The sequence below is a fragment of the Lissotriton helveticus genome, chromosome 5_1 (assembly GCF_964261635.1).
Source record: "Lissotriton helveticus chromosome 5_1, aLisHel1.1, whole genome shotgun sequence".
Lineage (NCBI taxonomy): Eukaryota > Metazoa > Chordata > Amphibia > Caudata > Salamandridae > Lissotriton > Lissotriton helveticus.
The window spans coordinates 1603108657-1603121442 of NC_136065.1; the positions used below are offsets into that span (position 1 = coordinate 1603108657).

The following is a 12786-nucleotide window of genomic DNA, read 5'->3' on the forward strand; positions in this document are numbered from 1 at the left end:
AACTAAGGCGAAGCCCAAATGGCAATCTGACCTACTAATTTCACAAGCCCGAAAGAAACACTCGTAGCATGAAAATAATGGGGGCACATGTGGAGGGAGGTGAGAAGGTATGCGAATATCTGAGTGACCCAAGCTAACACATTCATCATACAGCGCAGCGTGTTCTGCGCACCATGCATGAGCACACCAGTACTTCTGTTCCACTATACACACAGCATGGGGGGAAACGCCTATATCAGTCTTATCCAAGGTTAATACCCCATAGAAGGGCGGGGGCAGGAACTCAATACCATGATTCCATGGCCATACCTAAGCGACATGGCCAGATCTAGTGTACTACCACGACCGGCATAACTGATCGCGTCCTAAAGATATAAATACCCGGCGTATTGCTGCGCTAAGACGCCCATTACTGATTTCAAGAACCACTGCCACAAGCCCCCAGGAATACCCGTACCATGTGCAAGGCTCACGGTGCGAGCCAGGGGAGCTTTGTGGAAAGCGCCCGTGGGAAGAGGAAGCACGAGCCCTGGCTCGTAGAAAACCTGGGGAGGCACAGGCGCAGGACTGGGCGCATTGTGCTCTACCCCCCAAAACCCCGCTCACCATCGGAAAAGCCAGCCTGCAGATAGTAGTGTCTCAATCAGGCCTAAAGCACGCCTCACAGGGCCTCCTCCCGCCACGACTCCTATGACGTACCAGATTGGGCCACGGACCGCCACAGAGGATAACCAGCTAACCACCATCTTTCCCCCTATCACATAACAGCGCCACCGCTATGCCTGTAACATATCCAGGCCATTACTAACTTGCATGCCGGAGGAGAAAATGCAGGAACGAATGCTGACACCCATATGCACGCCATCCTATCAATCTTCACCACTGGCCATCGCTAGACGCTCAAGTAAAAGCCCCCCGGGCAGGCAGCATGCGGCTCTAATTGTCCCGAGACACTACGCCGATCGAGGACACCACGCGGCGAGGGCAGTGGGCCCAGGTCAGAAAACCCATAGATCTACCGAGGGTGCAGAGCACCAGGGGGACAAAAACTGCAATGCCACGTGCTTAAATGACGAAGTGACACAAATGGGCCCGATGTACTATGGCCCGAAGAAACTATACACCATTAGTAGATACGGACACCCTCCACAACTTAGCGCACAGAATAGGCTTATCCCTCCTGCTGAAATTCCATGCCACGTGTTGAAATTGAAAAGACACCCATTACGTGGCCAAAGAGCCTCGCTAAAATACACTTCTCCTCCCATACACAGTTATCACATAAAGGCCTGTTGGCAAGAGGCTCACCCGCGCTGGGTCCACCACCGTGATCGATATTGGGACACAAGCATAAAATAAAGCACTCGCGGCAATGTGGAAAATTGCCAATGCTTCCCACCTAAAATTAAACTGTGGGGATCTGTTTCGCGGCACTGGCTGAAAGCGCCCGGAAGTTCATCGCTCTACGACGTGTAAAGGCCGCTACCGGTGCACTACAACCCACTCGACCAGTCGTCCCTATAAAACATTCTAATTCCAACTTGAACAATGACATTGACAAAGGCGTACACTTGGTGCACAACAGCTTCATACCGAGGCGTAGCTAACGTGATCGCCCCAAGAACCTTGCACCTACGAACTGAACACGTGGGGAAGTAAGCCTCAGAGGTCCGCTTTTTGAGCTTAAAGAAAAGTGGTCAAACTCAAGGCAAAAACCGTGCCCACTGATCCACTGTACACTGCTTCGCTGCATAAACCTAAGATGAATCCAATAAAAGCCGGGTACCAGCGCAACGATGGAGGAGCCAAGACTGTTACCCCAGGAGAAACCCGGCCCAGTGGGCACGCCGCCAGAGAGGAGAGTCGCAGGGGCGGGGGGAAACGATTGTAGGCCCAAGGCGTGCCCGGGAAAACTTGAACACCGCGGGCTGAAGGACGGCACGCGGGGGCTCGCACCGCAGGGAACACCCGCACAATAAACGGGAAATTGTGGCGCCCAGCGCCATGTGGGCCAATGCAACTCTACAACAACACGTTCCTTCTAGTAAGTCGAGGGACCGAGAGCAAACATGGGTCCTTCCACACACGAGCACAAATAATCGGCTGAACAAGAAACGCGATTTACCCAGAATCACATGATGCAAAGCGTTGTTGCCGAGACAAGAACCCGGGTCTCCAGCTCCCTGGTCGAACGCTCCCGCCGCCAGGCCACAGGCTCTCCCCCGATAGAGCTTCCAACCTTAGCAAACAATGTAAGACATCCGACCCTTAAAGGTGGAATGAGAGTACAATTGGAACCTAGCACTCACACGATCAAACACATCTTAGCTCCGAGAGGCCTGGGGACGGGCGCCATGATTCATGGCCAGATCAAGGAGACGCTGGTGAACAAAGCCTGGCAGTGAAGGTCCTGCCTGGCGAACAATTCATCATAACCCAAAACAATCGCCCTCCAAGCCCTGGTTCCGAGGCAAGGACGCGCCAGGAAAATCGAACTCAGTGCGCCTCAATCATAACCATTTCTTTACCATAACACAGAAGGAAACACACAATGAGTATTTGTCCCACAACAGCAGCGCTACCCCAACAGTCCGCACGCGCGTTCGTGAATAAGCAAGCACCTCGAATGTACAAACAGAAATACGAGATGCTGAATAACAGTACCCCTAGAGGGAGACGCCAACAGAGACACCGAGGGACAAAGGAAGGGGACAGACGAGGAGGAGGGGGTCACCCGCCCGAGCCTGCACAAGTGGCCCCACGTGCCCCCGGACAAAGGAACCTGCCCACCAACGCTTCTCCGTGTGAACGCGACCCCTTGAATCACCTCACTCACCGCAGGAGAAGCAAACCAACGACATCAGAAAACCCCTCATCGCGACGCAAGACCGGACCTCTGGACGGCGACCAGAGGTGAGGAAAAGAGTGTCCCCGAAGTAATGCGGGCGACGTCCAGAGCGGCAAAGAGGTCTAAACAAGGCGAGGGGGAGAGATATAGCCCCTCTGCCTGCCGCCCCGGACGCGCGTCACTGACCCGCCCACCTCCAACTGGGCGTCGCCTGCCCAGGGGAGGAGTGGCTGACCACTGTAAGGGACGGGGGGGCAGCCCTCTGTGACTAGGGGCCCGCCCTCCTGATGGCCACTGTGTGGCCTCGGGCAGGCACATTCCCGCTGTCATAAATTTCATGAAACGTGCGGCCATATGCACCAAGTCACCTCTTATGCACTCTTAATGCATCTTGGCAGGACTGAACATTGATGATGCCCCTAATGAGGTGGAACCAAAATGTCCTTAAAGCAGTCAATTTTTTGCAGATGCACAAAACATGAATTACTGATTTTTCTCCGTTTCTGCAGAGGCGGCACAGTGCAACCTCCGACTCCTGGTAGTTCTGTCCATATCTATATGCACGCAGAGGAACTAGGTTGAACCGTAACCTCCTTAATTGGAGCTTCAGTGTTGGCTTAAGGTGTGTGTATAGATAATACGGCTGTGCCCCACAGTTTTAGAGCTTTGACCCCCCCCCAGCTGCTATGATTTCGGTTTTTTACTGCCAATAAGTCACGCTCATGGACAATAATTTTGCTTGTTTTGTTAATAGTTTTGCTGCAATAGCGGTGGGTTGAGAACTTTCTCAGATTTCTTGTGCCTCCAATATCTCAACACAGTGCGTTAGGAATTTGTTCTATTTTGTTGCCGGGTTTTTTATTAGTGACAAAATGAGGTTCTTTATAGTATTCCCCTGGGCTTGCTTAGCTTTTAATGAGTAGGCTACAAACTTAGCTTTTAGCAGCCACTGCTGTGATGTCAGCCTTAATACCATGCGGATTTGTGCGTGCGATGTGGAGTTTGGTAACAAGACCACTCTGCGGTAACAGGAGGACTGTGCTCTATCTAGCTAAGCTTCCAACTCATCTCTAAAGAGCATTGCCCCATAAGCCACTGCAGGTACAATTTTTGAGTATATTATCTTCAGAAGAGGGGCTATGTCGGGTGTGCCCATTGATTTTTCTTACTTTGCAGAATGCCCCCGTGAGAGCGTGCACTGCTCCCTACTGTGTGGTAATATGTGCACAGAATCACCCTCTGTGGTTCAACGAGACGCCATGGCACTTGTAAGTGGTCACTACTTCAATGGGTTACCCTGCTAAATTCCAGAAACCTTGCCTGGCCCTTTGTCTTGGTACCTTCGATCTTGCTACATTTATTATAAGAGTATTTTCTTTACAATACAAAATGAAGGCCATCAGTAGCCTCTGCAGTCCTACTATGGCTTGGTCTAACAGTATTGTGCCATTCGCATACTGTAAGGATTGAATTGGAGTTCCCAGAAGTTTTGGTGAAAATGCTCTCTCTTGTGATAGGCATTAGGGAGATACACATTGAAAAGTATTGGAGCCCATATGCAGCCTTGTTTTAGACCCTTGTTGGTTTTGATTTTGTTGGTAGTAGCCTATCTTGAGGTGAATCTTATTTTCACCCACAGATCTGAATATAAGGTGATAATTGCATTAAGGAAGGTCCGTGGGATACCCCAGTTATTTCATTTTCCCCGCAGTCTAGGACGCTGCACGCTATTAAATGCTGTTTTGAAGTCAATGTACGTACAATATAGGGCCTACCCTTATTTTTTCATGTGTCCTCTATCAAGGGAGATATACAGATTAGATTATCATCAATGTGGCAGCGTCTCTGGAAACTGTATGAGAGTAGGGAATGCACTTTTCTTCTTCTACCCAATGCTTAAGTTCTTGATATAAAATGCTAGCATAGCACTTCCCCTCATGTCCAAGAGGGCAATCAGTCAGTAGTTTTTCAGGCTTCGCTGGGAGCCTTTTTTATAAATCTGGACTAACAACGAGCCACTCCATGTCTCCAGGATGCCTCCTCCCAGTCAGCCTTCCTGGAACAGGGCGTCATTATTAAAGCCAATTTTATACACCTATGCAGGTATGCCGTTTGGCCTGGGCACGCCACCTGCTCACATCACACACCACCTGCTCACGTCCGTTTGATGACATATGCTATTCGGGCTTTTGATATATTGGGAGTGTCCCCTTCAGGAGGTTCTGATGGTACATTGTCTACCTCATGTTGCTTTGGCTCCTTTGGGAAGCTATTTCTTTTCTTGCTATTGTCACTCATCTCTTCAGTTCTGGGGGGCTCCACATAGAGGCTTTTGATGTAGGTTTCCCACGTAGGTGGTGCAATGTTTGTTACAGTTGGCTGTTGATTCGGCTTGAAGGATTTATTCATCCATCATCAAAATTTCCTTTGATCCTTGGATTTTAGAAATTTCACGCACAGCTACCCAGCACTGATCTTCAAGGTTCTTCTTGAAGCTGTATCTAGTTTTTCTGTATTCCTGGCGGGTTGCCATGGCATACACACGTAGTGTTTTATTATGACAATTATCTTTAGTGATCCTGCGCATGATCTTGTTTAGTGTGCGCTTTACATTTGCTGTTGCTTGTTTAAGTGCTGTGGTTGATTAACCTTCGATAATGGTTTATCTATGCCTGGCTTTGTCACATTTGTTACATTTTCCTTCAGTTTTTCCAGAATTTGCTCCAATGCTACTGTGGTAGTTTCGTCATTTTGTACTTGATGTAATTTGTCCAAAAGCTCCCCCACTTATCCCTCGAGTGCTTCTTGATTTTCTAATGACCAGCTTACTTTTTTCACCAGTTCTAACTTATCTTTCTGCCAATGAGGCTAACCTTTGGCCGAGGGTGCTGTAAAGCTGGAATTTCCCTGGTTATGATTGCATGATCACTGGCTAAGGATGGTGAACTTGCAAACCTTTGGAGGGTGTGAAAGTGTTCAATCGACACCCAGATGTAATCTAAGGTGGCCATCCTATAGCATGAGGTGTGGGTAAAGGCTGCCGGCAAGTCCATTTGCAATCTTCCCTTTAAGATTTACAAGCCTTGTTGGTTAAAGTGAGCTAATATCCTTGCTCCAAGCTTATCTGGCCTTTGATACTAGCTTCTTATCTCCGGCTCGGCCCCCACTTTATTGTCCATGCTCGCAAAAGGGGTGTTTTGATCGTACTTCATGAGGTTTGCATTAAAATCTCCCAATTATTATCCACTGATCGCCTGGTAACTGAGCTGAGAGATCCTCCAGTGCTGGGAGAAAATTCCATAATGTTACTTCAAGTTTTCCCCTAGTAGGTTGGTGGTAGATGATGCCTAAGACAACTGTTGTTATCTCCCAGGTAGTAGTGCCTAATATGTTGACTGATGCCTTAAGTAACACAAAATCTCCTTGGCCTTTACTCGGTAGTGTGACTTGTGCTGCCAAGTTGATTTTAACATAATTAGATACTCCCTGGAAGGTTGGCCCCTTGCCAGCTATGCTGTTGCATTTGTGTAGTAAACTGTAAATTCCAGCCATGGAGCTGAATTCATGGCCCAGGTTTCTTGTAGTGCAATGAAGCCAAAGCTCCTCAAGTGATTTATTGATGGCATTTTACTTTCATCATTATGTAGCCTACATACATTCCTGGAGCAGATTTTTAGATTGGAGGTGAGGAGCTCTTTTTTATTTTTGTACGTCTGAGTGTTAGGTGCTTGGAACAAGAACCTGGGAGAGCCAGGTCCAATCTTGAGGATTCTTCCGATGGATCATTCATTCTCACCTGCCTCCTTCTTTATCCCTTGTGATTTGCTGGGATCCTTCTCTCAGTTGTGACGTTCTTGGGCCTTCTCTAATACCGTGTAAGATGGAATTTGCTCCAGGTCTTGTCATATTGTTGCAACTATATTGTTTGTCTAACAAGAGAGTACTAGCATGATAGGTGAGTGGGATTTCATAAGAGGGAGAGAGTCTTGTTTGACACGCTTGTTTGCAGATGCAGTAGTGTTGGTTGCTTTTGTGTCCGAAACATGGAGCTGAATTCATGGCCCAGGATTCTTGTAGTGCAATGATGTCGAAGCTCCTCAAGCTATGTATTGATGGCATTTTAATTTGTTATTATGTAGCCTACATACATTCCTGGAGCAGAGTTTTAGATTTGAGGTGCGTTGCTCTTTTTTATTTTTATACGTCTGAGTGTTAGGTGCCTGGAACAAGAGCCTGGGATAGCCATGTCCAATCTTGAGGGTTCTTCCAATGGATAATGCATTTCCGCCTGCCTCCTTCTTTATCCCTTGTGATTTATAATGATCCTTCTGTCAGTTGTGATGTTCTTGGCCCTTCTCTAATACCGTGTAGTATGAAATTTTCTCCAGGTCTTGTCATATTGTTGCAACTTTATTGTTTGTCTAACAAGAGTTCTATCAAGATAGCTGAGTGGAATTTCATAGGAGGGGGAGAGTCTTGTTTGACATGCTTGTTTGAAGATGCAGTAGCGTTGGACTTCAATGAAGGTGAGGATAAGGAGGATATCTTAGGAATAGTGGAAGGCATAAGATTTGTAGTAGGATGATTGTTGACCATTGAGGGTAACATTGGGTTTGGTTGGAAGGTGCATACTTTATGAGAAGAGAATTAAACATTTTCAAATTATACCCATTTAAACCTAGTAAATATATTGAGGTCGTGATCAAAAAGGTGCTCATTCAGCAGAACATCTCAGAAATATAAATATAAATGGAGAACAGTCAAGCGGGTCATTTTGATAAAAGTAGGTAGCCTGCACAGTTAACAGCATACCAATTGCTAATAAATTAGGATGTACATATGCCTCAGCTATGCCTGAAAAGTATGAGTAATGGTAAGAAAAAATCACAGATAATGCTTTAGGTAAGACTTGGCAGAATATTGAAAGAATTTGCAGATGAGAGGAAATTGATAATGCTGGAGCAAATAAATGTGGAAGGAGCATTCAAATTGAGAAAGATTAAAAGAAAAAGCACTTAACAAGAGACGGCAATCTGCCAGAAAGAGAAGACACTCCATTGTGCAGCACAGAAATGGTCTAAATTTGCCACCATCCTCAGGAGTGGTGCAGAGCTTGCCGGCTTTAGTGGATTTTTTGTCCAGCAGGCAAGCTCTGCCACACCCTTGCTGTAGGACTTATGCTGCCTAAGCTTCAGTGGGAACACACCCAGTGGTCCTAATATTGTTGTGGTGAGGATCCCTTACTTCCATGTGTGTTTCCCTATTCAGGTGGCCTTTACAGAACTAGAATAAGATGGAACGATGGTGGGGACATTTTCATGTTATCAAATAGATTAATGACCATAATTCATATTTTGTAACTCATTGTGTGAATATAGCTGGACCTGAATATGTCTTAGGCCTGAGGTAGCACTGTTAGTCATTTATTTACATAGGCACATAACGTATTCTAATACATCCTTAAAATTCTATAAAAACTAGCACTTTCCGAAAAAATATTTTTTAAAGCTGCAAGCTGACAACTGAAAACAGTTGTCAGCATTTTTTCATTTTTGTGGCTGTGCTGTGTACTTTCCTATCAGGTTTGAACAACGACCCTAAACAGTTTTAAGATAAATGTGTTGTGCACAAATAGAGTATAAACGATTGACAATGTTTGCGAACATCTTCAAAGTTATGACATTGAGGACATCCATCACAATGGGCCACACTCGTATCCTTTCCATGTGAGCACTCGTTCCTGGGTCTATACATAAACGTATTTCTGTTAAATATTATGTTCTGTGGATATTCTGCAGTAAATATAATTAGTTGTCAAAAATATACATGAATTAGATTTCAAATCTAGTTTTGTGACTTAGATTTAGAATATTTGAGTATTCAGTAGCCCGTGTGAGAGATAATATTCTGTTAAATCACTGTGAGAGTTTAAAAATTGAGGTGATGGTAGTTACAGAATGCATTGAACCACTGAACGCATTGCAATTTTTCTCTTACTTTCTATGTTCCTCTTTTTACAGGGACCTGGTTCGAATTCACTCCCCATGATTCTGGATTCCCCGATTATGGAGCATTTGTCAACACCGAAGTCATTGGAAGCCAGTTCAAGAAGGGAAACATAGCAAATGTAGAATCAGAGACCACAATCCGCTACCTGCGAGGTTAAAACAAATTACAGATACACACTTATTATTATATGCCAGTTTTAATAAATAATATACATTTTAGAAATAGATGTTGTTCGGAAAATCTAAAGTACAGTATTTGAGATATATTTGATAAGTACTTTGAGGAGGAAAACTAACATAGCATATAGATGCATGTACTGTGAATTTTGCAATATTAATAACCATAGCGAAAAATATGTGGTTAAAAAGTCTATGGCTGCTTTATGCATGAGCCTCAGCTGGGTTTCTTCCGATAATAATAAAACTTCTATCTGTTCACCTAAGACTTTCGGATAACTGTTCCAAGTGTAGGCAAACAGTCCTCTTGATGGCAATGATCAGCAGCTCCATCCTTAGGAACACAAATGAACCATCATTAAGCTGCGAGTAAATGCTGTTTTCACCTACAATTTCTCAGATTCGCCAGCTCCATGTAAGAAATAGGGAGAGGTGTGAAATGTGTGTAATTTGCTTTTTAAGTGAAATGCAAATCTCACATTTAATCCGTTATTTTAGTGCAAACTGCACTCTCACACATTTTTGATGCGATGGTGCTTTTTGCGCTGAACCAGTATTGCAAAAAACTAAACTGCTTCAAACAATATTTGCTCGCATTCTGGTCGTTTGCATTGTTACCAGGCTCTCACTCTATAACACACAGCGAAAAGGAGTGACATTATGTGACATGGCATAATGGTGTAATCTGCAAGCATAACAGTAAATTCTCAAATTTACACAAATTATTCTGTAGCAATTTAAATTTCTCCAAGACCTGATACAAATTCCATGACAGGCTTTCTTTTCATATGCTGTGCCTTCCTAAGACAAATTCCAATAAGCTAAGTGATAATGCAAATGTAATCTAATAATGTTTCCTCAACTTTGAGGGGTACATTTCCAGTGCTGGAGTAGCATCTGATGTGTTAGTTGAGATGCAGGGTCATATGGTATTTAGGTGCAAATATAGAGGCCACAGCAGCACCGATGAGCAAATGCGCTCACAGGAGCAGAGACTCAGCCACCTTCTTCTCTTTTTGCAGTGCCCAATGTAGCAGCTGAGGGGACTTTTGCTCTGATCAGGAAGGTCAACAAAGGCAGGCGAGCTAAAGAGGGAAAAATGCAGAAATCCCGGGTGCCTTCCACTAACAGTCTTTCAGCAATGAAAAACCCCATTCTCCTACACACCTGACATATCAATCTACAGTTAGAAAACCTGCTAAGCTACTTCAAATGATTGCCCAACAAAGAATCCTATTTGTGATAGAGTATCATCAATCAGCTCCTACCTCAAAAAACATAGTTCAGAAACATTTCCCTTATTGTTCCACAGGAAAAACGCTACACATGTTTAGCATTTTCAGTTGGGAAAGGTGTCATTACTGGAATGCATTTCAATAGGGTTACAGACCAATATCTTACAATTATGTAGGCTCTGCAATAACTATAAGGAAACTGTTGTCCATATAGTTTGCTAATGCCTTGAGATGCACACCCTTTTGAACCACTCTTTAAAAAAATTGAGGCTCTGCTGTTGCAGACAAATGGCGACTTCGTGTTTACATATCACACATCTACCCTTGGCAGTGCAGTTTGTCAAATTCCTGGTTCTTGAAACAAAACTGATGAAGGAGGTCGCTAACGCAATATAGATACAGCAATTAACGTCCCCGTATGCACTTTGCAATTCTTCTGGTTTCCTACAATTTTCTAGTTCTACTATGTAAGGAAGTCACTAATAATGCATTCTTTAATGAATTTGTTATAGTAGAGTCTTCTAAATTTGTAATGATTTTTTTTAACCTGGCATGGTTGACGCTACTCAATGTGAAAATACGTCTCAAACGAATTGTCTAAAAGTCTATTACTACCATAGTTTGGCATTCTTCATATGATTAGACTAAGTTCATACAGCACTTTATTGATTATTATTTGGCATTTGAACTGGTTTTATGACAGTGCAGGTTTTTAATTGTGTATTTGAAAAATAGTATTGTGATTTTATTATCGTATTCATGGATGGTTTTAATTAACTATGCCATGATACAAAATAGAGTAAAGCACAAAAGATTATAGCAGAGCGCCCAATTTTTGAGTTCTTATTGTGAGAGCTGAACTCAAAGAAACTCTAACAATATCGGGGTCCATTGTTGTGATGTTAAAATGTGCTTCACATATAAATGCCTATACAAACATGATTGGTACGTAGTTAGTTCTGATACTGGAAGCATCTATTGCATGAGACAGCATCTTGCATACTGAGCAATATGCAGCATTTACGTGATTCAGTGCCAAGCTGTAAGAAACAACATATAGGCCAAGCAATACATGACCTCTATACATGCTTTAGGAATTGCAAATCAGTAATAATTATTAGGTAACCAAATCAGCATTTAGCTAATTATCTTAACTTTGTAGACCATTTGCTATTGGATTTAAATATTTTTCTCAAAGCAACATGTCTTAAAGACAGACCTGCTGGACTCTCCACATCGCAGGAGATCTCAGAACTGATTTCATTCCACATTCCAAGACAAATCTTTCCTTCAAATGCTTTATGAAAATGCAGATGTGTCAGTTGAGCAGTCACTGAACAATCAGGAGCGGCTCCTCCATTAGGGCGGAGGAGCGTCGCCCTACTGCTTTCTCGTAGTGTGAGAAGTGAGAAAGGAGAATGTTATGCCTGGTTGGGGGCGGGCGGGTGACGGGTCGGGGAGGAGTGACTTACCCAATGCTTTGGGCCTGACCGCTTGGTCCGCCCTTTGCGACCAACCAAACCAGTCATGCGCACTCTGCATTTTCTCTATGTAGGCTTCATGCAGCCTACATTGAGAAAATTGCCTCCCAACTGGAGCCCGGCTGTGCACCGTTCACATCAATCACTGCACTGCCATTGCAGCATAGTGATTGGTTACGGGAGGGGATGGGAGGACGCCTGTTCATGTTCAGCAGTAGGGAAAATGCCAAACGCTAGACCTGGCCCAGGAGCAAAGGCGGTGCGAGACCCGGGCAGGTAAATCTTTTTTAAATAGCCCCCCGCGCGAACCCCATCGCGACCCACCTACTGGCCCTTCAGCCGTGAGTCATGTGAGCCGCGACTGCAAAAATCTACTACTACCGGAAGAGGTGGGGAGACAAAACCTCATAGTGGAAATATAAATGACTCAGTACAGGTGGTTTCTTTATGAAGAGGGCAAGAATTAATCAAGCATTAACATCATGTTTCATATATCTCAAGTTTAGTCAACGAACAGGATTTAAGGTGACTAGATAGGAACCCTGTAACCATTTCTGTCCACAATTTTTTCTGCCTGTTAATCCATCAAACATATAGGTGTCTCTGCTCATGTACTTTCTGATTGTATCAGTGTTCCGTGGGACAGTACGTCTAGCTATATATATATCAATGTTCCAAAATGCAGTACGTCTAGCTATATATATATCAATGTTCCAAAATGCAGTACATCTAGCGATATATATATCAATGTTCCAAAATGCAGTACGTCTAGCTATATATATACCAATGTTCCAAAATGCAGTACGTCTAGCTATATATTTGTGGTATATGTGTTTGAGCCTCTGTGTATTGGTTTGTGGACAGGATCTGTGATTCTCCCTGCCTTACAATGGTATCTCTCTCCATTGATTAAAACCATCTATCAAGTATTGCTTTTGCATTCTGTTTCCATTCTTATCAATGAGACACCTGAGGGTGGCTACAAATCTTGCTGTTACCCTTTCAGATTTCTTTCACCATGCTGTTCCAATTCCTCT

The 12786-nt window shown here is 44.1% G+C and overlaps 1 protein-coding gene across 2 annotated transcripts in view; it reads left to right on the plus strand.

Moving 5' to 3' along the window:
* The window catches only part of LOC144753731 (cytosolic phospholipase A2 gamma-like), a 928534-nt gene that overhangs the window by 447511 nt on the left and 468237 nt on the right, over positions 1-12786 (plus strand). For both annotated transcript variants that reach the window (XM_078641315.1, XM_078641316.1), the window contains exon 8: positions 8869-9009. In XM_078641315.1, coding sequence (XP_078497441.1) covers positions 8869-9009 — 141 coding nt within the window. The remainder of the gene's footprint in view (positions 1-8868; positions 9010-12786) is intronic.